Here is a 27,096-nt window from a genome sequence, read left to right on the forward strand (position 1 = left end):
ACCTTAGTGACTACTGTTATTTCTATATCACTTTTTGCAATGTATTTGGAACTCCGTATGTATTGTGTTGATATGGTGATGGTAACTGCATAGAGGCAGAGGGCATCTATTCACTTATAAATAATTGTCACTAATATCTAATGACATGCCAGTTCAGAAGCTGAAAATCTTCTTTAAACAGTTGAATTGCTTTATGTTTAAGATGCACTAAACAATATTTTGGAGAGCATATGTTTCACTGCCTTTCTTTTTATTAAAAGAAAAATCTGAGCTCTCAATTTTAATCATCAATGTAAAAAGAAAGAGGAAGGATGTGCACGAGCAGTCTAAAGAACTAAAAGGACAAAAGAATAAAGTATGTTTATGCCTGGAAGAAAAGGTGTGCTCCACAGTGCTGCCTTAGCAACCTGGAACTATCCAATGTCAACACATAAGAATGAAAAGTGAACAACCATGCTAGAATACTGCAAAACATTCCTCCATCCTCCAAGTAATAAGCACATTTTTATACTGTTTGCTGTGTAATCGGGATAATGATGATACATCCTTCAGAGCACTGGGTGAAGATCTAATCAGATAATGCAGGCAAACAATTAGCACTTTGCCAGCACACATGTGAACACGATAAATTCCGGATATACATATGAATACTCAGTACATTTCAATTATTACTATTTATATATCTAAGAAATAAGACTATTTAAATGATTCATAAAAATTCTTGTGTTTCTAGTAAAGTATAATTTCAAAATGATAACCTATGTTTTCCTTGTTGGTGTATTTTGTACTGGATATAACAGGTAGATGATTGGATTGGTTTTTGTGTTTGGGAAAATATTTTAATGTTATATAAACTAGCTTTGCTTTTTGGAGTATTTAGAAAAAAATCCATCTCAAGGAAGAAGAAAATGCAATAAGGTTAAAAAACTGTCAAAGATTACATATTGTTCTTTTAATTTGTGGTGAAGTACCACTGATACCTAGGGTCTGGGGGCCAAAGATACTAAATATTTTCTAATGCCTTGGATAGTCCCGTAGAACAAAGACTTGTCTTACCCAAAATACCAATAGTATTTTAGGAGAGAAAAATGGGAAACTATTATGGCCTGAGGCTTTTCCATCTCCATCTTGAATTCCATGGTGAATAATTTTAACCCCTCTGCATATAGTCTCAACTCCCTTGCCTCTCTCTAGTTTCATTATACTCCCACGACTAGACCACACCCTAGTTAAATCCCACTCTCTACCTTTTTTGTACCCGCAACTGTTAAGCAGAATATATTTGAAGAAACGCATACCACCTTATTGACTGACCTCCCTTCAAATTCATGATTACTAAACTCATGCGGCTCCTTAATGCTGCCTAGTCCGTTTTCTCTCCTATGTTCCTGGATGCTATTTCACACTTTCTCCCTCCTTCTCAAAACTCCAAAATTCTCCTCCCATATCCTCATGTTCAATTATTTTCTATTTTTCTAAGACTATGAGGGCAAAGAGAAGAGGACCTTGACACCTCCCAGCACTTCAACTCATGTAGAAGCGTATGTGTCCTTATTTTCTTGCCTCCAAATCCTTTCTTCTTATTCTCTCATAAATCCACTAACTTTTTGTCCCCATCACTCTACTGAAAGCACATTTTTCAAGGCCACCAGTAGCATCCATTGCTAAATCTAATGGTCAATTCTCATTCCTTACCTTATTTGACCCATCAGTAGTTTTGACCAAGTTGAGCACAATTGATGAACTCAACTGGCTCTCAGTGCACCAGTCTCCCGGTTTTCCTTCTACCTCTCTGGCCACTGTGTCTTAGTCTCCTTTCTGGTTCCTTCTCAGTTCCCTAATCTCTAAATGTTGGAGTGGCACAGGACTCAATCCTCACACCTCTTCTTCTTTTGTCTCTCTTTACTCATTTTCTTGGATATCACATCTAATCTCCTGGTTAAATGACATCTGTATTGATGATTAAAATATTGTTTTTATCTTCAGTCCAGATTCCCCTCCCCCGGCAACACCACTGAACTTCAGACTTGTATGCCAATTATCATCATAACATCTCCCTTTGGATATCTAAAAGGCATTTCCAACTTAACAGAACCAGCTAGGCTGAGCTCCTGATCTTCCTCCCAAAACATACTCTTCCCAGTCTTCCTCATCTTAGAAAATGGCAACTCTATTCTTTCAATTATCCAGGCCCATAACTTTGAAGTCATTCTCAACTCTCTTCTTTCATGGTCCACAGCCAAAGTATCAGCATATCTTTTTGTCTTTGCCTTCAAAATCTATCCAGAATCAAATCACTCTTCACTACCTCCTCTGCCACCACTAGTCCAAGCCATCGTATCTACTGACCTGATGATTGCAAATTCTCTTAACTGATCGCCTTATTTCTGCCCTTGTCCCCTTTCAGTCTGTTCTCAACATAATAGCCATATTGACCCTGTTAAAACATAAGTCAGAGCATTATACTTTTGTGCTCAAAGCACTCCAGTGGCTTCCCATTTGAGAAAAATGTAGACTTGTCAATGCCCAAAGGCCCACAGTATTTCCCTCTCCCCGTCTCCTTCTACTCTCCCTCTCATTCACCCCACCATGAATGTTTTTGAACAAACCAGGCATGATCACGCCTTAGGACACTTGCAATTGCTTTCCTCTTGCCCAAGATATCTGTACAGTGAGATCCTATATCATCTTCAGTTCTTTGACTAAATAGTCTACCTAATATTGCAGCACCCTCCGTCTGTCATCACTTTTCCTAACCATTTACATGCTATATTTTTCTTAGCATTTACAACCATCTAACATACTATATTTTATGTACTTACCTAATTAATTTTCTCTCTAACTACAATGTAAGCTCTAGGAGGACATGGTTTTTGTTGTGTTCACTGCTCAGAGACTAGAGAGTTCTTGACAAATAGTAGGTGTTAGTTAATACATGTAGGATGAATGAATACATAAATCAGTCATCAAATGCCCCTCTTAAAATGACTTTTGCAGTGGTTACTCCCTTAAGTGTCTATCTTGAGCACTTAAGATTATATAATGGAATAATTAAGGGCAATAGAAGAATCCTAGATAATCACCAGGAGAGTGAGAGCAGCAGTTGGAAAGATGTTAATTGTGCATGAAAGATAAACTTCATTTATTTCATAGATTTTTCTTAGGGTTGGATTTAATGAATCACTTAGTTACCTAGAAAAGGGGTCTCTAGACTTTTGGTTTTACAACTTTATCAATAAAAATGCTTTTTTAGGGTATATATGTATATATACACACCCACATGTACATATGAGAGTACATATATACATACATACATATATATTTATATATACATCTCATCTCATGTATTTCTATTACATACATCTCTTTCTATATATTTATTTGTATATTATATACATGTGGCATGATATTAAAATATATATTTATTTAAAAACAAAGATAAAAACTTAAAAGTATGAGGAATAAAATAAACACTATTTTTTTTCTTTGAGGAAGATCGGCCCTGAGCTAACATCTATTGCCAAACCTCCTCCTTTTTTTTCCTTTTTTTCCCCAAAGCCCCAGTAGATAGTTGTATGTCATAGTTGCACATCCTTCTAGTTGCTGTACGTGGGACACGGCCTCAGCATGGCTGGAGAAGTGGTGCGTCGGTGCGCGCCCAGGATCCGAACCCGGGCCGCCAGCAGCGGAGCACACACACTTAACTGCTAAGCCATGGGGCTGGCCCCTAAACACTACTTTTAAATATTCAGTTTAATTATTGATATAAAACTCCTCTTTACTCAACAATATAATACTGTCTTTTTTAGAAAGAGCAATGTAATTAAATATGGTTTTCTATTTTTGAAAATTTTGGCTTGTTAATTAGTGATATTACTAAGCATTGAAATTTGAAGGTCTGTTTCTAGGTTCAGTTTATTTTAATATTTAGTATTAATGGATTTCACAGCTTAGGGAAATCACATACACACAAAATACACAGGTTCCATTATAAGAATTATATCATCAGCTGAGCATACTAAATTGTGATATTCATTTTCAATCCTCTCCACCAATTATCTTAGGTTCTTGTTGAAATTCGGCTAATAAATTTCCTTATGATAATTGGTTGCACTTGAAGATTATTTGGAAAATGTGGCATTTTAATATATTTAACAAAAAGCTTCCAAGCTCACTGAAACTTTATGTTCAGAAGACTGTGAAAATAAGTTAGATAATTCTGTTTTCTAGTTTCAAAATGCAGAAAGAGTATTTGTGTTTGGTAGACTAACATTACTTTGAGCCACAAAATGATAGCCTTTGTGAACAACTGCTTTCAAAATTGTTTCTGTATAATAAAAGCTGTTTTTGCAAGACAATTAATTTCTCATTCATTGACCAACTTTTTGTCAGCTTTGATGTCATTACTTTGACTTCATTTCGTGACTCAGGAAAAGCTCTTACTTAGAGTGACAGTAAGTAATAGTATTTCTTGTACTTGCATTTCATAGCTATCTTCACTGCAGTTTTTCAAAGGGATATATTAAGCCTACATATTTATTTGGTGAGTCTTTATTTAGTTAAAAACTAGGTGATGTAACTCATAAATCAACCTAGCTGAGCAAAACTAAAGTACAATATTTCATAATAAGTCAAAATGCATGAGCAAGTGAGGTTACCACTATAAATCCTCCCACCTTGTAAATGCTAATTTTTCCTTCTGAACATCTTGAGTATGGTACCCCACCAAGTGAGTGGGCTAGTGTCAGTCCATACATTGAACATTAAAAAAAGCCTTTATTCCTTCTTATTTTTTAGATTAAATAAAACATGTCTAGAGAAGCCCTAATCTTCTTCCCACATACATTCCTATGGATGACATACTTTCTGGCGTCTTGAAGACTACTGACTTAGAGTGACTTTTTTACCCACATATTTTGAAATACATGCTGTAGGGCATTATTAGGGTGTTTTAACCCACACTTATGAAAACTAACAAATTACCAGAAATTCTTGAAGGAATAATTGGCAAATCTCTACTATACATAGGTACATTTATCACTATACCACCCTTATGGCATATATGTTTGAGGTCTTACATATAAATATTTAACAATAAATGATAACTGCTGTTTAATAAAAATGATTATAGTTATAATTTTTATAATATTTTATCAAAATATAGTTTGTAAATTTATAGTTAAAAATATAGTTATAAATTTTATATTATAGATAAAAATATATATCTAAATTTATGCATATGAAAATGAAAATATTATGTTTCCATATTACTTTATTCAACATAAAATACAGAAAATGAACACTGAGATGTTTTAGAAGTATAAATTCATCTTTTCTCCAATTTAAATGCTTCTATATTTGAATCACCATAATTCTCTCAGTTATTTTACCTGTGACAAGATGACAATTTTATAATGGCCAAGATCTCTTTATTATAATCAATTTTCAGGAAGTACAGAATTGTAATAGGCATTTAATAAATGTTACTAAAACCTGAGAAACTCATTATTTTAACTTGGAGTCTATTGCCATTTTGCATTGTGGAGGTAGTTCACATCTAATCACATTTTTTTCCCAGAACTTTAACAACTAAATATGCTTTAGCTAGTTTTCAAGAAAGCCTTTATAATTTGTATCTGTATGTTGAATGTATACCAAACATTTTAAATTCAGATTTATACAATTCAAGTGAATACAGTCAACACGGTTGAATAGCTATTATGTCTATGGTAGCATGGGGAGCAAGAGTTACCACTGTTCCTCCCATTAAGAAGTCTAAAGTCAAGAGGAGGAGAAATACTGTGCACAAATGAATGTTTTTCACGATAAAATGAGACATTTCAATTGGGATATCATTATTATATTACTGATAATATATGAGTATACCTCTGTTTTTGATACGTTAAGGGTAAATTGCCAAGCCATCTGTGATAATAGCAAGGCTGCTCTTAATGTCATCTGCAATAATGAATTTGGGGATATTATCTGTCTTCACCTAGTTTATATCTCACATTTCAGTGCTTTAAGTCTTGACTCATTACTCATAGTTTCTGTACTTATACTAAAATATGTCATGACCCCTAAGACAATGAAAATTTACTATTTCTGATATTTTGGAAAAAAAACAAAACTGGATTCTGGTGATGGGAGTCAAGAGCTTTTGGCTTTGGGATGGGGTCAGTTGGCCTGTAAGTGACACTTATCTCCTCCTTTGTACACCACTAAGAAGCAAAGCGAGAAAGACACTTCTTGACTCTACTAGGTCTACATGGAGTCATCTGGAACACAAACTACTGGCTACTGGACCAAGTTTATTTTTCTCAAGGGACTTTGAGAAACATTCTGTGACTCTTCACAAGATCCATTTGTATCTGAGCTTCAGAACTACCTCTTCAAGTTATAGAGGCTGAACTGCCCCAAGCCCATAAAGAAGAAGCTGTCTTTGTCCATGAATGATAGTCTAGAGTAGATTACATTCTGGCGTTTCTCAGAAGCTCTGACATTTGTTTAACTCTGTCTTCATTTTTCTCTATGAAAAATATTCAAAGGGGTCTTTTAACAATCTTGTTTCAAAGGAGGAAATATCTCATGTTTTAATATGAACAGAGTAATTTAAAAGAGGAAAAGTTTGAATTTACTCACAATTTGGTAAGAGATGATCTCTATGGAAAGCTCTTTGGGAATCTTTACAGTAGAAAGATTCTTGGGCTAAAGTAATGTATAGCTCTCCATATTACCATGATGGTCTTGTGGAATGTAGTCTATTGACATTCATTTCTCTAGTGTAAAGGGAAGGCTGAATTCAACCCCAAGGAGAGTACATAATTACCAAAACGATTTCTATGATTGACCAATTGATTTGGTATTCATGCTCATTCACATAATTAACATAATTACAAACCTAATAGACATGAACTGATTATAGAAACGAGATGCTGGGACTTACATAGGAAAAGAAGTTACTTATGGGTTTAAGATTCTAAAAATATATATTTTGTATTCAAAACTCACTCTTTGTATTTACCTGTATTTTAAGAACATAATTATACAGCTTGCTTTTCTGCTCCAAAATCTAATTTCAAAACAAAGGCTTTAATACCTGTTTGGGTACAATATGTGTTTCTGATAATTACAACCGCTTCCAAGTATTCTCAATAACTTTAAAGCATTTTCTAATTGTGCAACAAAAATCATGCATCATAAATAGAATATTAAGAACTGCACTTTATATTAGTGTCTTTTTATTATTTATTTAGTATTCAGTGTATTAATAAAATGAAATCATAATTTCCACTAAGAATGAAAATGGATTGCAAATATCCCTCCATGATTTGACATGAACTAGCACTTATCATGACAAATACCTCCAGTTGTAATGTAGATTATTACATAATCCCAAGAAAATGTCTTTTGTATTTCAACAATTAATTAATACCTACTTGTAACATAGCATTATTCATTACATATTATAGAAAAGTAAAAATCTACTTATTGCAAAACTAGGTCAAGGCTATTCAGATAACCATGTGTCTCCATCTTCATTCCAAGGAGCATCATTTTAATCATAGGGATTACTTAATATTTATATAATGTGCCAGAATATGCTCTAGGCAGCCCTAATGTAGGAAAGACACGTTTTGCCCTCAAGGATATTCTTCTATCCTCAAACTGACATGAAAACAAATTTCATAAAATATAAACAATAAAGTTTCCATCTCTACAATGGTGTTTATTCCATAGAACATAGCTGCAGGTTACTGTGGTTGTATAACCAGAGACTGTTTCCTAGTTGCTTTGTGGTTATCTATCATTGGTAAAAAAGAATTTGCTCTCTGGTTCATGATTTCTATCATATATTGAGCTTACTTTTGCCCTGCGCAGAACCATTATTGTCCTTGCTCATACAGAATCAGTAGGCAGCAACTTGTTTATAGTCACTGATTCTACTTTTTCTATAGGTACTTTTCAAAAACCAAAAGGGAAAAAAAGTGACAAAACCTCTTCCTCCGGATTCAGTTAGTTGACTGGAATCTGTCATATAATTTTGGATACTTAATCAAGTTTTCTTTTTTCTTTCCTGGAAATATCAAGGGAAAACAAAGGAGTAATAATTATCCAGTTTCTATTACACACCAGATGTTTTATGTATTATTAAATGAAATCATCACAATAAGTCTATGAAATAGCATATACAATCTCCATTTTATAGCTAAAGTGACAAAGGAGAGAGGAGAGAATTTGTCTAAGATCTCACAGCTGGTTAATGTTAGGTTTAAAGAACAAAATCAGGTCTATTTGACTCTATCAGTTTTGCTATTATGTCTCACAGCCTTTGTGGGATAACAGGCTGGGCACCCTAGCACACTCCAGAAATGCATTATTGTGGCATGGCGTGGCAAAGCAGTATCTCTAGTTACTTCTTACTGAGGAAAAAATCAACTTTCTGGATATGGGGGAGTGGTCTAAGTCAGAAGCTTTGATATTGAGATATATTTGCAGCTAACATACTGTACATAACCCTCTATGAATCCATTGGGAATCAAAAACTCTGATTTGAATAATCTCTTGGGGTCTTATTCAGTCTTTTAGATCATAAGCCTTATAAGTATTTTGTAGGCAGCATTTTACCCATAACCTTGAGATGCATAGGTTATGGTTCTCAGAAGGAAGCTGAAAATTTTCAAGATACTCATTATAGGTAGAACAACATAGTTAATTTCTAAGTCCTTTGTTCCCATCTACCTAAAGAAGAAAATGGTATAAAACTCAATTATTTTCCTATATACTAGCAATAAAAGTTTGAATTGGAAATTAAAAATATAATATCATTTACATTAGCACTCAAAAAATAAAATACTTAGGAATAGATTAACAAAATATGCCAAGATCTATACAAGGAGAACTACAAAATTTTGATGAAAGAAATCAAAGAACTAAATAAATGAAAAGATATTCCATGTTCATGAATAGGAATACTCAATATTGTTAAGACATCAGTTATCTAAACTTGATCTATAGATTCAATGCAATCCCAATCAAAATCCCCACAAGTTATTTTGTAGATATCAACACACTGATTCTAAAGTTTATATGAACACTCAAAGATCCAGAATAGCCAGCACAATATTGAAGGAGAACAAAGTTAGAGGGCTGATGTTACCCAGGTTCACGGCTTTATAAAGCTACAGTAATCAACACAGTGTGGTACTGGTGAAATAATAGACAAATAGATCAATGGAACAGAATAGAGAGCTCAGAAATCAACCCACACAAATATAGTCATCTGATATTTGACAAAGGAGCACAGGCAATACAATGGAGAAAGGATAGCCTTTTCAACAAATGGTGCTGGGACTGGACACTCACAAGGGAAAAAAAAAATGAATCTGGACATAGACATTACACTTTTCACAAAAATTAACCCAAAATGGATGATGGACCTCAAAATGGATCATATAAAAGGCAAAACTTAAAACTCCTACAAGATAATATAGAAGAAAATCTAGATGACCTTAGATTTGGCAATGACTTTTCAGAAATAATGCCACAGGCATGGTCTATGAAAGAAAAATTGACGTTGGACTTTATTAAAATTAAAATAATCTGCTGTACAAGAGACACTGTCAAGAGAATGAGAACACAAGCCACAGTTTGGGAGAAAATATTTACAAAAGATGTATCTGACAAAGAACTTGTATACAAAATATACAAAGAACTCTTAAATCTCAACAATAAGAAAATCAACAACATGGTATCTGAACAGACACCTCACCAAAGATTATACACAGATTGCAACGAAGCATATTAAAAGATGCTCAACATCATACAACATACGCCATTAGGGAATCACAAATTAAAACAATAAGGTACCACTACACACCTATTAGAATATCTAAAGTCCAAAACACTGACAACACTAAATACTGGTAAAGACATGGAGCTATAGGAACTCTCATTCATTGCTGGTGGGACTGCAAAATCATACAGCCATATTGAAAGGACACTGTGGCAGTTTCTTACAAAACTAAACGTTCTCTTCCTATATGACCTAAAGGACTTGAAAGCTTAAGTCCACACAAAAACCTACACGGGGATGTTATAATGTGTATTCATTATCACCAAAACTTGGAAGAAATCAAGATGTCCTTTAGTAGGTTAATGGATAAATAAACTGTGGTACATACAGAAAATGGAATATTACTCAGTGCTAAAAAGAAATGAGCTCTCATGCCATGAAAAGACATGGAGGAATTTTAAATGCATATTACTAAGTGAAAGAAAGCAATCTGAAAAGGCTACATACAGTCTGATTCCAATCACATGACATTCTGGAAAAGGCAAAACTACGGAGACAGTAAAGAAGAAAATGGCACATCTTCGTCACTTCTAAAAAATTTAGATTATGAAAGTAATTGGTCTATTGGAAAATATGTGCTGCCAAAGCAATGTCATGTCTGATCAGGGGGAGCAGAGGGATAGAAAGACAGCCAGAACTCGGACATCATAATAAACATTTGAAATGCTTTAAAATGCGTATGCGTCTCTCGCAGAGAATATTTTGGAATCCAGCAGACTAAACAGCACTAAGTCAAACATTTAAATTAAAGCCACAGCTGACCAAATATTATTGTAGCTGTTTATTTTATTATCTTGAAAGGCAGCTGCTTCCTAAGTGAAACTTAGTTAAACTAAGTTAACTTAGTTAAACTAAGTTAACTAAGTTAAACTTAGTTAACAAACTTCTTTAATTTGATGGCATGAACTCTAAATTGATGTTTGAAAACAAGTGTTATGATTTTAACTTACCTTGACCATAAAGTAAATAGCCTACTCTTTTTTATGTTTTGCATAGAAAAAAATGGAAAGAAATCTGCAGGGAATTCAGGAGGTCATGAATCTCATATCAGCCTGGTCTCTAGAGAAGCTGTATATACATCTTTGGCCAAGTGACACGGTCTCCCAGGGTGTCAGTTTCCACATTCCATTCCGTTTATTCTAAACAATCAAGACGGATAAAAACACCTTGATTTAAGAGAGAAAGGAGCTCCCTATCTGTTCCACCCTACCTCCTGCCCTAGCACAGAAGGACCACACAGAACACAGTGTGAAAACCATTTAATAGAACACTGCTCAAGTTCTTTCCAGTTCTAAAATTCTTTGTTTTTGTGTAAATACCCAAAACATCTTAACTTCCTCCCAATCCATAAAGAACAAGACTTTTACCCAAACAATGCTATTAAGGCTCATAAAATTTGAGGACTAGAAAAAAATTTGGCAGACTATTTAGGACATCCGTCTGGCTCTGAATGGACATGGCCTTAAATGATCCTAGTATTATTTTTAAAAATATTTAGAAAATCCAGACAGGCACTTCTGAAGATATTCCAACCAAGTACTTCTCTAAGGTTTCAAACTTTTTTTATTTAGGAGAATTGTACCTATATTTCCTCTTGTTCATCTTCTATGGAAATAGAAACAATTACTATTCACCTGGAGCATTCATTTATTCACCCAACAAGGAATTATTAAGCCTCTCTGCTGTCAAGAGAAATTTGCCAGATCCTAGAGGTACAAAAGGGAACAGAATTCAGCTGCATCCAGGAACTCACAGTTGGGAAGGTATATTTCTGCATCCTGGGTGGTAGGAGGTCTCAGGGTAGAGCCAGTGCTGGGAGAAGGGTGGTCAGAAAAGTTTCTTACTGAAGTCAACACTTGAACTGCATTTTGAAGGGTGAATGGAAGTTAGTCACTCAGGAAAATGGTAGAAGGGAATTTCAGACAAAAGGAAACCGTGAGATAGGAAAGTACTAGAAGGCATGGGATACGTACAGGCATTTTAATGGCTGGACCACAGAGTTCTTTCCTGAGCTCCAAGTCCAGCATGGTCTCAGAGATTTCATTGTATCCTTAAAATGTGGGATTTTAAACAGGGGAATGAGGCAATCAAATTTGAGTTTTATAAAGATCTTCCTCCATTGGATATGTGAATAAAGCATTAGACTGGGCACATTGGAAATAGAGAGTTAGACGGCTTTTTCTGTACTCTAGACAAGAAGTGACTAGGCTGAACACGAACTGTTCAGTGTCTTGAATCATTTTAGTTGCTTTCCTCTGACACATCCCACATTTTCTATGGCTGGGCTTATGTATCATCAATGCATCTGGATATGGACAATAGCTCAGCTGAGAAGCATTTTTTTCTTTTCAATTGGTGTCAGGTAGTCACTTTACTATACTTTGTAGAGCTATTATTTCATTGTTAGTAGTCAACTGATCATATGATTCTATTCAGCATTAGAATCATAAAATTTTAAATCTGCAGTAGACTTTCTAATTCATCTGGCCTGTTTTCACACCATGTTTCTGCAAAACTTAGGTTTCTTTTGGGGAAACCACAGATCAGGTCATGGGGATATAATGCAGATGGAGCTCCTAGCCCTGCCATCCTCTATAACCAGAACCTGCCCTACCAGTCATTGTAATCAGCACCATTCCTGTCTCCCACTGTAGCCAGTGGGCTCTGTAACCCACTTGAATCATTTTACTTGCTTTCGCATGTCATAATTTATATTTTATTTGAAAAACAGGTTTCGTTGCTAAGAAATTATAACCCCCCAAACTTCACCAACGAGGAATTGAGGCCCAAGGAAGGTAAGGGTCTTGCCTGTGTATATACTTGACTAGTGGGTAGCAGAGCTCAAATGGTAAAACTATTAACATGTATCCAGGAAGAGCTGGAACCTCTTCTAGAATCTGAAAGTGTCCCTAATTCCCATGTAATATTCTGGTACTGCCAAGTGTCCTCATTCCCGATATTAACGGCAGTGCATTTTAGATTTCCTATTAAAAAAGAGAACAGCTGCTTTGTAAGATTCACTTTCCGCCGATGTGAATGTGTATATTTGTGTGTGTCGTGTGTGTTTTCCTGTTTGTAATGAGACTGATAAATAGCTTCGGATTTACGTGTTTTGTGGTGGCTAAGAAAGGGTTATTGTAGGCTTTCTTGTACAGGCTAAACTATTGGGTAAGAAAGTCAACCTCTGAACTCAGTCTCAGGCATGCTGTGGGATTTTTCTCATTTAGCCTTGGGAATTTTAAGTCTTGAAATCATCTACAGATACTTAATGGATCATCAGTAATTTTTCAAAGTAATCACAAAAGAGTGGCCCTCAAAATTTTATGGGTAAAGAATGCCTTGCAGAGGTTGTTAAAAATGTAGATTTCCACACATTTCCCCCAGATCTTCTGACTGAGTGAATCCAAGTTAGTGGTCAGTGATCTCCATTTTTAATACAGACACCAGATGACTCTGAGGGGGAGCAACCTGAGCACCACACTTGAGAGACGGTATAACTATAACTAGATTTTAAAAGGAATTGCGTTAATGGTTTTGCTGAACCGCTTAAACTGGCTTGCCTCTTTTAAGTAAAATACCATACTACATGAGTCAGGGACACGAGTGGAACCTTGTCCTTGCTAAGCCCTGCGGGATCGAGCTGCCATGGGGTTCATTCCCAGCACAGTTCACATGTTCCTTAGCCTAAATATCTTTCACCAGGCACAAAGTCCACGTGTGTGGCACAACAGAAAATTATTTCTTGTTTCAACCCTTATTCCACTCACCACCCTCCAAATGTCCGCTAGACAGTGAGAGACATTAAACTGCTCTCTGGTTTCCTGTGTAAAGTTTCAAGAGTCTCTGATCAAAAGCAGAATTATGATTGGATATTAACATATTCAAATTTTATGTCTACACTTGTTTTGAAAGAAAAAGCAAAAGAAAGTATTTTGACTTTTGTACAATTAATTTAAAATTAATTTAATCTTAATTTAAAACTATTTGATATAAGAAGAACAATGCCCTACTCATTTATTTTTTCTCCTGTGACGATGAGTGAAAATAAACTTAAGGCAGGATATGGCCTCGAGGAGCTTCAATGGCCTGCAAAGCTTTTTGCTTGTGGGTTCTTTCCAGTTCCATTTCATTATAAAGGACTGATTTCTAGAACATTGAGGCTGATGATCACTTTAAACCCAGCCCCAGATGAAAACTGGAGAAAAGGCATTTACTCAAAGACCAGAGCACCTCTCTACTGGACTGAAAAGAGAGGTCTCGATAGACAGTTACTTTCTAAATAAAAATTCCCTAAAAGTTAAATATGTATGAGTGGATTCTTCCTATCCTTTCCCTCTCTATTTCTTTATGTTTTTTTCTTTTCTTCTTTCTTTGTTTCTTTCTTTCTTTGTGTGTGTGCATATGTGTGTGTGATGTGTGTGGAACTTTTTTAAAATTTCAATGGAATAATGTCTGACCTCAAATTAGGCCCAGTCGGAATTAATAATAATGACCAACACTGAGTGCTTATTATTTATGAGGTATTGTCTTGAGTGCTTTATATGTGTTAATTCATTTAATCCTCAAAATAACTATGTGAAGAGGATATCAATTATCTCCCCTTTACACATAAGAAAAAAGTGGCAAAGAAAGACTATACTATGATCACACAGCTATTGTCTGTAAAAACTAAAGTCAGCACAATTTCCTGTTCCTGTGTTAAACAATGCTGAGAGCAAGCACGATTTCCAACCACTACTTTTAAAGAATTCTGTGAACAAGCTCCAACAAAATCTGGTTCCTGGACTGTGACCCACCTAAACTAGCTTACTTATAGACTAACTGCATGCTCTTCAACACTTGTTTCAAGATTCTCGCCTCACTCTTGTGATAAATCCAAGGTTATGGTGTTATAAACTCTGCCCAATCGCCTACAATGCAAGATCCGCCTTGAAATCACTCGACCTTTCCCCTAAAACCCATGACTATCCTCCCCTGATCTTTACCTTCTGAGACACTATGAAGACTGCCAACGCAGTTGGTGTTCCCCTTACTGCAGTAACTTCATAAACTTAGTTTTGCTTGTCAATAGTTTTTTTTCAAGAATATACTTGGGAAGTAGACAGCTTATATCTGTCTAATACTTATGAAGAATTAGAAGATTGTATTTTGTTATAAAAACAATAAATAACCCTTTTTCTTTAAAAACAAATCACTATAGCAGAATAAGGAAATTGATATCAAATTTCAGTAACTCCTTAAAGAATTTTTGACATTTCCTTAAAATAAAAAACCCAAAACTAAAGTATTTACACTTGTGTGATTCTTAAACCAACAATCTTTACAAAAGTTCCTTGCAAATAAAAAGGAGCCTGTGAGTGGTTTCCCCAAACCACATCAAATATAAACCATGGAATTTAATAGGATTAAATTAATTAATTAAAAATATACACTTGTCTGTATATTACAAACATCTTCAATGTGAGAAAATATTTTTATTCTGAAATTTTACTCAATCAGGAAACCAACACGAATAAGAAATGCAAACATTGGAAATAATACATAAAAACTAAAAGAAAAAACCCAAAAAACAAAACCTAGTTGTCTCAGAATGATGTAGCCAGAAAGGAGTTCTTCCTAATAAAGGAAAGGTCACATGGTAAATATTTCGGGTGTGGACACACATGCATCAGGAAGTCTTGTTTCTTTGGCAATGGCTGGAAATATATTCATCTGAGTAAAACAATCATCTGTGTCTAGTCATGCATGCTCTCTGCTCTCGTGACTGTCCGTGCTGTCGATCTGAAGTTGAAAGGTAACGGCCTCATGATTCAAGGAAACTGCTGGAGTGTGTACTCAGGCTTCAGTTGGAGAGAGGGGTTCATTTATCATCATAATAAGCTATTACCACCGAGAGGTCACAACTCATTGAAGAGACAGTCAGTCTAATTGGCTCAATTCCGTTAGCTTTCGATGTGCCTCAAGGAGATAAGCACTCTTTTGCAGGTAATTTTCAATCATCCAACAAACTATCTGTTTCATAATTCATCATTTCAGATTGAGGTCTTATCACATAGCTCCTTCTTCCGCATAGCAAATGTTGGATTTTAACTATATGGAATCTCAGCCCCAGGTAATAGAGGGAGAGCTTTGGAAAAAATTAGGAGAAAGAGCGCCTGCTTTGACTCAACTACAGCTCTTGGAAGTGATGAGAAGACCTTAGGAATAGAAGTGTAAGCTTTATGCTACCCCAACAGGCCCTGTTGACAATAACAGAATTTCTTGAAACCATTTCCAGAAAATTTCTGGAAAGATAAGAGTGCTACTCAAATCCTTGTGATTAATTAAGCATGCCAACCAAGGATTAGTTCATAGGATCAGGGCGCTTAATACTTACTAAGTGATCGCATCAAAGCAATAATTTTTACAACAAAGTCTAGAATGGACAACTAATACTTTATAATAGATTAAAATAAAAAATAAAGATTGTCCTAGTTAAAATATCTTATTTTACAACTTTAACAATATTCTGTTCTTGAGTGGGGCAGTAGATAGACTCCAAGGCAAATTCATCTCAATTCAAATGCTAGCTGTGACTCTAAATAGCTAAGTAACCTTATAATTACAAATATATATTCTTTTTTCTCCACTATTTTTTACACAAATGATAGTCATATACACACTATTCTGCTCCTAGGTTTAATTACTTAGCCATATACCTTGGATTATTCTATATTAGTACACAAAGAGCTTCTTTCCTTACTTATTCATAGTTTTATAGTGTTTGCAAGTATTTACCAGACTCATTTAATCAGTCTCTCAATGATAGACATTTTTCTGGCTATCACAAACATTTATGAATGAATAACTTTGCATTTTGCATGTTTATATATACCTCTAGGATAAATTCCCAGAAGAGAAATACGTGAGCATATATGCATTTGTAACTTTGGTGAAGATTTCTAAATTGGTTTTCTTGGATTGCATCAATGTATATCCCCACTACCAATATATAAGAATCTTTGTCTCTTTCAAGTCTCAGTAATAGTGTGCTCTCCATTTTGTTGTCTTTCCTAAGATAGATGGCAAATGATTTCTCAGTGTAGTTACCATATTATGAGTCAGACTGAACACAGTTTCATGTATTTAAGAGCCATTTGTATTTCCTTTTCTATGAATTGTTCATTCATATCTGTTGCCCATTGGAGTATTGGACAGTTGGCCTTTCTCTTATCAATTTCTAGAACCACTTTAGATATTGGAGAGATTAGCTTTTTGTTTGCTATAAGTTATAACAAAAATGAAAAGTATGGGATTTTAAAAAAAGTTGACATTTTATTATTTGTATTAGTTTGCTAGGGTTGCCATAACAAGTACCACAAACTGAGTATCTTCGACAACAGAAATTCATTGTTTTACAGTTCTAGAGGCTACAAGGCTGAAATCAAGGTGTTGGAAGGGTTGGTTCCTTCTGAGGGCTGTGAGGAAAGGATCTGTTTTACGTCTCTCTCTTTGGCTTGTAGATGGCTGTCTTCACATTCATATGGCGTTCTCCCTGTATGAGTGTCTGCCTCCAAATTCTCCCTTTTATAAGGACACCGGTCATACTGATTTGGGGGTCTACCTTAATAAGCTCATTTTAACTTGCTACATTATAGCTGCAGGGTATAATGTTTATTATGCCTATAAAATTTACTTCTCTAATCAGTTACTGATGGGCAGAAATCTCACATCCTTTTAAACACGAAGTCTTCAGTGAAGCAGGAATAGTAAGATACTTATCACATTATTTGCTTGGAAAGATATGAAGTGATGCTAACTTGTTAGCTCTATTTTGGAGTCTTCAAGATACAGTGCAAAACACTCTGCAGGTCTCTCAAAAAGCTAGCTAACTGATTTAATTTTTTCATGTTGCTGCAAAGCTACTGTTTAAGTCAAATAATCTACTTACTTGGCTAAAATTAAATCTCTGTGATTGTCCATTTTTATTTTTAAGGATATCTTGCCCTTACCACCACCAGATGCTATGTCAGATAGCAATAAATAGGCAGGGGACAAAGCATTCTTTAACACATCTTTTATTGATATAAAGACTACCTCTGATATAAATTACTGCAGCAAACAACCACAGAAACTCACAAAGCAATTGACATTTATCGAACAGCTTCTGAGTGTTAAGAGCATTTTTGAGGGCTTTGCACATTTCTGAGGGGGTGCTGGAACTCTCATTTTGCAGATAATGAAAGTAAGACTCAACTAAATGATGGGATGTGTCCAAGATCACAAAACTAACAAGGCAGAGATCCAGCATTTGAATCAGATCTGTGAAAGGCATAAGGATCAAAACACTAAAAGTAGCTGACCACAGTGTCCCCCTGCATAAATAATAACTTTCAATTAATCCTCACGAAAATGAAGAAGGAAAGAAACTAATGTATTAGTTTGCTAGTCCACGATCAAGGTGTCAGCAGGATTGGTCCCTTCCAAAGGCTATGAGGAAAGGATTTGTTCCAGGCCTATCTCCTTGGCTTACGGATTCCGGTCTTTTCCCTGTGTCTTCACACCATCGTCACTCTATACACACCTCTGTCCCAGCCCTCCTTACTACCTCGCTCTTCTCCCACTATTAACAGTTAAACTACAACAAACAAAAAATCCAGTATATGAAGAACACTCTGGCCATGAAAGTTTCAGAAATGGCGTAACACTGCCCCACTAAACTACAACAACAGTTGGTGGGTCAGATCTACTGCAAGTGGCAGAGGCAAGAATATTGAGGGTTTGTCCCACAAGGATTGGGCTAGTGCATCAGAACCAAGGATCCATTGGTTCCCTATGGTTCTCCACTGAGCTGCACATGGAACATGAGTGTAAGTGTTATTGGAAAGGATATAGAAAAAATGTAAAAGTTTTACACTAAGATTTGATTGAAACTCTCAAATTGATGCTGGTTTTTCCTTCTTGAATTTGAGATAAGAAATGTGTGTTGCAGAAGGAAGATTTTTTTATGCTCTTTTATGGCATTCTTCCTTTTTATAATTTCAAAGAACATTTTATGCAAAGAGTACCTGAAATTCTATTTCCAGTTTGTGTGTTTTCTTATTCATTCAATAACTATTGTGTTAAGCCCTAGGGCTAGAGATGACTAGCCTGAGGTCCTGTGTTAGGTTGCAACCAGTGGAGAAAGCTTTATTATTTACCTTTTTTGATACTCAATTTATTTTTATAGGGACAAATTTCCACCTGCTATCATATTCCTTTTATGGAAGAACTTTCTACACTTCTTCTACTGTAGATGTGTTGGTGAAAAAGTATCTCAGCCTTTATATCTCTGGAAAACTCTTTGTTTGCCTTTATTTTTCAAAGATATTTTGGCCTGGTAAAGAATTCTAGACTGATAATTTTCGTTTGTTTTTTCGTGGTGGTGTCTCTTTTCCCCCAATACTTTAAAATATCTCTGTATTGTGTTCTGGCTTGTATTGTGTCTGACAAGAATCTTCCATTTTTCTTGTCTTGGTTCTTCTGTACATGTTGTGTCTTTTTCTCTCTGGCTGATCTTAGGATTTTCTCTTTATCACTGCTTTTTTTTAATAATTTGATTATGATGTACCTTGGCATGATTTTCCTGTCATTTTTGGGTTTCTTTCCATTAATTGATTTTCCTCTTGGTTGTGGTTCATATGCCCCTGCTTGTTTACATGCCTGGTAATTTTTGATTTGATGCCAGACATGATGAATTTTACATGGTTGCATGCCTGATTTTGTTGTACTTAATTAGGTAGTATTGGATTTTGTTTTGACAAGCAGTTAATTTACCTGGAATAAGTTGGTTTCTTTTAAGGCTTGCTTTTAAGATTTGTTAGGATGCCTCGAGAGCAGCCAGTGGTCTGGGGCTAATTTCACCCCTCTACTAAGACAACACTCTCTGAGTACTTTACCTGATGTCCTCTCCGTCGTTAAGATGGTCCACTTCAGGTGGTGGGAAAATGAACTATCACCAGCTCTCACGGTCACAGCTTCTGTGACCATGGCTATCCCATGGTCATTGATAAAAATCAATGTTAAAAATCAATTATCCATATATATGCATGGAATATTTCTGGGCTACTTTTTCAGTTTCATTGATTTTTTTAATCTCTTATCACACCAATGGCACTTTGTCTTAATCATGACATCTTTTTAAAATAAGTGCTAAGTCTTTATATGAGAAAAGTTTTGATTAAAACCCCATCTCCAGCTTTCCTTTAGGATTTCCATTGATCATTCTTGGCCCTTTACTTTTCCATATCGATTTAATCCTTGGTACTTTAATATTCATTGTTATTATAAAAGGCTTCTTTTTAAAGTGTTTTTTTAAAACTGATTTTTGCTGATGTCAAGAAATACAATTGACTTTTACATATTAATTTTGTATACAGTTCCCTTCTTGATTCACCTGTTAGTAATTTATCTTTTAAGCTCACAAAGCAGATAATAATATCATCAACAAATGACAGTTTTATTTCTTCTTTCCCCATCTCTATATCTTTTATTTCTTATCTTACCACACTGTCCAGATCTTCTAGTACAAGGTTAAGTAAAAGTGTTCATAGTGAAAATTGTCTCATGTTTGTGATCTTAAAGAATTTGTCCACATTTTATATTAAATAAGATATTTGCTACTCGTTTTTGTGTAGATACTCTTCATCATAAAGAAGCGCCTTTCCAATTCCAGTTTGCAAATTTTTAAAACATCATGAATCACTATTTAATTTTACCTATTTCTTTTTCTGCATTTATTAAGATGATTATTTTTTTCTTTCTCCTTTAGTCAGCCAATATGGCCAATCACTTAAACTGATTTTCTGATATTAAATCAACTATGAACTACTATAATAAAAGCAATTTGGCCAATTTAGTTTTACCATTTTTGTACAGTATGGATTCAGATTGTTCATGCTTTTTTAAGGATATTTGCATCTATTTTCATGGGGGAGTTTGGATAGGATTTCCTTTTTCATACCCCTCTTGTCAAGGTTTGATATCAAGCTTATCAAGACACATAAAATTATTTTAGGAATAGTCCTCATTATTCTTTCTCTAGAAAGCTTGTGTACAATTGAATTTTTTTTTAGGTTTGAATATTGATTGAACTTACCTGTAAATAAAATAGACCTGCTGTTATCTTTATGGGAAGATTTTTTTTGACTACTGAATAAATTGCTTTAATGTTCATATAACTTTTCAGGTTTTTTTCCCTTGAGTCATTTTTATTAATTTTCATTATTCTAGAAATTTACTTGTTTTTATAAATAAGTAAATTTACTGTGTATAAAGTTTTCATGATTTTTCTTATTTTTTTTATTTTCTGAAGTCATTTTAGTTATGCCCATATTTACACTTCTAAAATTGTTTCTGTGGAACTTTACTCACTTTTTTCTCTATTAATCTCTATTAAGTGCAAGAGCTTTCTAATCCTTTTAAAACCAAGTATTGGGGTTTGTGTCCTCTCTATCGATATTTGTTTTCTATTTCATAAATTTGCACTTATATAAATTTATATCTTTATTGTTTCCTTTCTTATACTTTCTTTTGGATAAGCTGCTCAAGTATCTCTACCCCAAAGCTAAACGCCTTAAAAGAACTAGTAAACGTAATTGAATGGAAAATGATTAATTAGAAAGGGCTAGACACATTTGGATTCCAGTCTTGGCTCTATCTCATACTGGTTGGGATATCTTGATTTATTAGCTGACGACCTCGGTCACATATCTTAACATAGATGAAAACAGAAATTCACGAGTAAGGAGAATACTTCAGTTGATGTGCTTTGTGCAGAATCTGTATAACCATCACCTTACTCGATGTGACCAGTAAACTCCTATCAATGTAGCCCTAGATTACGTTAGTTTTGTTGGCAATCATATCGCAAAGGGAACTCACTGAAATCACTGTTAAGTAAACTCCTTAATTTTTCCCACAAAATCATTGTTAAACTGAACGTTCCCCTATTTAGTACTTGTTCAGTTGCTCAATTGTAAAAACCGATATTGTACTTCATTGTACTTCATTATGAGGCATGGTAAACAGAAAAATTCACATGAATATTAAAACAGTCTTTAATCATTTATAATATTAGAATTAGTGTTTCATAAATTTAATTAGGAAAAATATCAAGATAATATCATCACAAGGATGGATAGATAAGATTAAGAGATTTTTATGTTTGACTTGGAGTTCCTGTAGGTGGGCTAACTCTGCCTAGTAGACATTACCATAACTATGGGCAAGAAATTAGTTCTTGGCTTTTTTGGCTTTTTAATAAATACATTTCCTCATTTACCCCTAATAATTCATTTAGTTTATTCTAGGCAACAAATCTTTTTTTGGTACTACTCCATTACCAAATCATTCTTGATGGGATCTGATTTATGGAATAAAAATTCAATCACAGTTGATTTATCCTGTTTACTTTTATGGCAGTGCCATTCTCCACATACATAATACCTTCTTAATTATTCCATTTATTCGAAGACTCAAATTGGAGGAAGTTAGGGGAGAGAGTTCGACTTTTACGTTTGAATAATTTTGAGGCACGTGGAGCAAAGAAGTGATAAATACAAATTATGCTGCTAAAAGGAGAATAAATCACGTTTGTCGGTGAGTTTTTAATTTTTTTTTAACCAAGATTGAAATCATTTTCAATTCTCATTAAATCCCAACTCAAAAGTCATTTCTGAGCAACTTAATCAAAACTATTTTTTTGTTATTGTTAAGTGTATAGCATTAATCATAAAGTATTTGTTAAGTTCCTTATATGTAAAAATAACTACCCTGTCCTGTAAATCTCGAACATCAATCTCCTTCAAATCCACAGCTTTAACTTGGGATCTGAGAGGCAGAACTGAAAGTCAAGCAAGCACAAAGAAGTACCAGAGATTACTTTTAGAAGCCAGATGCTATTTTTTTGGCAGACTCATAATATGCATCTTAAACTAGGCAATAGGTATTCTTGGCAACTATATGAAACAAACAATTTAAAAGATTCTCTAAGCTAGAAACAGAAAAAGGCAGCATAATGTAGAAAATAAGCACTGTTTTGTAAAGAAAAAATCACATAAGATTAATTTAATAGTGCTCAGACAGAAGTTCAAATCTTAATGGTAAGGCAGGAACAGCAGACAGGCCCAGCCAGATTCTCAGGGAACTTCACAGACTTGAAGAGAATTGCTTTTGGAAGCTGCACTCACTATTTCAGACCACTAGGGTAACCTTAAGTAAATGACTATTTTAACTTTCCAATAGCACTTGGTTTACTAAAGCAGTAAATTATTCCAACGCTGAAACACCCAAAGTGTTTCTGAATAGTTGTAGCCAGCAGCAAATCAGCAGGACTCTTTGTCCCCCAGCTCCTTCCATTCCTGCCTAGATCCAGGCTTAAACAAATGTCCCCAAACCAAACATTAACATTTGTCAAGCATTTTGAAAATGAAGTGCTGCCTAGCACAGCCCTGTGGGAGCCTGAGTTGATTCTCTCAGACTATCTAGAATAAGGGAGGAAAATTAATGTTCGATTGTGTTAATTGCGCTAAATATTCACTCACAAATGAGAATAAACATTTTCAAGATTGCTATTGAGGAATTAACTCCTAGTTGAGATGGTGGAAATTTTTTAAATGGACAGTATAAAAATGTGCTAAGTTTTTCTAGGCCTCACCTACTGTCCACATGCACACTTATATTCATTTATGTATTCCTCATTACTCCAAAGAGGAGCTGCAATAAAAATGTTTCTTTGGATAAAAAGTAGTCCTTTGCTAAATTGGCTAGTGTTCTGGAGTTTTACTAGGATCAGGCGGACCTTTCTGTTAGCAAAGTGTATCCCACACAGGAGCAATTTTATTGTTTGGGGTTAGGTTCCTAAAAAAAGAAAGAATGGGTTGTGGCATCTTCATTATCATCAAATATGCACAGCACATCTCCCTTCTGTTATAAGTAGCCCTATAACCAAGTGACTTGGAAAATGTTTGAAAATTGGTTATATAAATATTTAGGAAAAGCTAATAGTATCTCATAAATATTTGTTCGACTTAAGAATTAACACTAAAAAAGCAGAGGAGGGATTATGTACCCACAGCCTCCTGGTCATGGATGTAAATGAAACTCAGTATCTAAGCAGATGCACCAGTTTCTTAATATACTATTTCTGTCAGATTCTGGCAATGGCTCTCACTCGAACAGCAATTACTGGTAAAGAATTAGCCTCGACTATTTAGAAAAGTTGTTTTATCGAATTTACAAACAAGCCCTACAATTTTCCATTTCCTTAGGAAGATATTAAATCAACCAAGCTAAGCATGTCATCATGACTATAATTTATGTGATGTGACATGACAGTTAAGATGTACTGTGGTAATTCGTGAGAGTTTGCAGTATTATTGTAGTATCAAAAATTTATATAGTTCAGTTATTAAGGCAAATTGTTTCATTCATACTGAGATATCTGACAGGAAACCACCGAGGGGTTCCACATTACATTAAAAAATGTCTTCCGTATTCAAACAATTTGCACACCCTGTTACCATTATTTTGTTCACTGAATGGGAACTGAAGCATGGGCAAGCACAGCTTTTTAATGCGAAAATGATCTGTGGGGGAATATGCAGTGCTTCATTGTGGGTGGTTGTAAGAAACAGCTCAGCCAGGAGAAGGGAAGTTATCTTCAGGAACCCACGACTATGAACAGGATGTCCAAGTTCTTTGCTCTGATGCTATTTAATATCCTATTTGCTTGTTTTCCTTCTGTCAGTTTGATTTGCAGCCAACAGAAAGAAAAAGCATATGACCAAAGAAGAAATGATGGAAAATATGGTAAAGAATATTCTACTATAAGCTACCTTTAAATAAATTTCACCATCGTAAGAAAAATAAGACCTCTGAAACTCATCCAATTTTGACTCAATGCTCTTCTCTGAACTCCTCAGGGCAGTAAAAAAAAAAGGAAAAAAAAAAATGACAGTTTATTTATGTATGGGTTTTTTTGGCAATTTTAAGCTATAGATATTCAAGTCTTATGTGCTATTTTGTTCTTTTTGGGAATTCGGGAGGTTCCTAAATAGAATAGGATAGAATGACTTCTTGTTGCAATGGGCCTTGCAAATAAAAGTTTAATTAGATTTTTATTACCGCTGTATAATTTTATGCAACATACACTGTCTCTTTTAAAATACATATTCATTGAAAATGTGTTTTATTCATTTGCCCATTTTTCATAATAGCATTTAGAAGCCTGTTTAAAACCAGAAACTTGCCATGACTTAAAATTTTTCAATCAGCCAAAACTACCAGTTTTCATTCACCAAGTAGCATGTGGCTTACTAAGTTTTTCTATCTCAATCCTCACATGCCAGGCAAGGGAACCACTAACTATAAAAATATTTTTATTTGTTTAATCAATGAAGATTTCTTCAAAACTAACACTATATTCTTATAGGTGGAAACTAGGCTTAAATAGCATCAATTTGCTAAAGAACTCTTCTGTGACTGTCTCAGTTGCTCGTGTGATTAGATAACTTAGCAGCTGACAAGGTATTAACTTGCACAGAACAAGCAAGTTTTTTTAGATTTAGAAGTTTTTTAGATTTAGAATCACTATAACAAAGTTTGTTTCCACAAACTATTAGGCAAAATAAAATAAAATAAATTGAAAAAGCCAGGGCGCCCATCTAGATAGAGTTAATCCACAACAGGAAAATGATGCGCCTGCATTTCTGAGACTGCTACATTTGTTTATCTGTGTATGTTTTTATATGCGTGTGAGTGGACTTGAAAACAAACATGTGCTTTCAATCTGGCACTTCTTTTAGGGTGGCTCTCTTTCTGAGCTCCAGGAAACGTGTTGTTTACATAAGCTTCGTGGCAAGCGTTAAGTTAGTTACATAATAAATTTCATTTCCAGTTAACATTCATACAAGGTAGAAAAAGTAGCTCTCCTGAATATCAGTGTTGAAATGAAATAGAAATGGATGAAGACAGCTTCAGTAAGTGTCCCATCATAGACAGCTCTAGAAAAACACTTATGTCAAGTAAACACAACAGAGTTTCTTGCAATATCTACAATTTGGTTTGCAAAAATATCGTAGAGTCTTCATTAATTTATTCGTTCATTCAAAAAGTTTACATAGAACACCACTATGTAAAGTTGTGTACTAAGGGTTGTGTGGCCATGGGACATGGGGGAAATATCCAACTCCATCTGATTCGGTTAGTTCTGGCAAGCTAATCCAGTATATATTTGATCTTGTCTTTCTTTAAAGAAATGCTAAATAAAATGCATTCTCTTAATTGATCAGTTAAAACAAAGTAGCAAGAAGCAAACACCACATGGACTTACTTTGTTTCCCAGGTAGGGAGCTGGTGCGCTCCAGTAGTAGCTCTGGGGCAGAGTTCGTCGGGCCTCGAAGCTACTGATGCTGATCTGCTGAGGCGGATCTGAGTCGTCCTGCTGGGGAGCCACTCGAAGGCGGCCGGAGATGTCACTCAGATACCAGCCATTCATGTCTTGTATCTTAAAGAAAACACGCAATCATCATTACTTAGGAAAAACACATCCATCGATTTCTTTTGTCTTTCAGATTCCTGTAGTGGCCCTTTTTTGGAAATAAAAAAAAAAAAATGATAACAGTTTAGAAAAATATGAGAGTTGTGAATATCATTAAATTTATCATACGTACTCATTACAGGTGCCCATTATTGGTTTTTTTTCTTGATGTTTCTAGGAGTTTGGATGGTAATATATAATAATGTTTTCATTGATCCAGTACTTTTAAAAAAAAAACTATGATTCCAAATACCTCTTTCTTAAAAATATAAATTCATTCAAAATTATACAACATTTATAATGTTACATAAATTATCAAATGGTTGGACTTTGGATTTCATATTTTTCACTCCACTAGTAATTTCCTGTTGCTCATGGAAAAAATTATTTCAAAGGATGTCACATATGTATTTGTAAAGCAGAGGAAGAAAAGAAATGAGATATGCAAGTGCCTGAAAGGTGGATTTTCATTCAGTATTTCTTCCTTTCCCATTTATTTAAATTTCAACTCTGAGGCTTAAGAACATTTGAATCTACAAGTCTGTTGCTGTGACCATAGCTCACAATACTGTACCTACTCCTTCCCATGAGGTCAGAAGTGCTGTAGGGACTCATAGCCTAGATTCTTGGCCCAGAAAAGAAAGGAAGCTTAAAGGACAAATTAGAGAATGTATGATAATTT

The 27,096-nt window shown here is 34.7% G+C and overlaps 1 protein-coding gene across 1 annotated transcript in view; it reads right to left on the bottom strand.

Annotated features, from left to right (window-relative positions):
• LAMA2 (laminin subunit alpha 2) overlaps positions 1–27,096 on the bottom strand; it is a 572,820-nt gene that overhangs the window by 279,730 nt on the left and 265,994 nt on the right. The window contains exon 12 of the mRNA XM_058566315.1: positions 26,208–26,381. Coding sequence (XP_058422298.1) covers positions 26,208–26,381 — 174 coding nt within the window. The remainder of the gene's footprint in view (positions 1–26,207; positions 26,382–27,096) is intronic.

Source organism: Diceros bicornis, chromosome 23 (assembly GCF_020826845.1).
Source record: "Diceros bicornis minor isolate mBicDic1 chromosome 23, mDicBic1.mat.cur, whole genome shotgun sequence".
Lineage (NCBI taxonomy): Eukaryota > Metazoa > Chordata > Mammalia > Perissodactyla > Rhinocerotidae > Diceros > Diceros bicornis.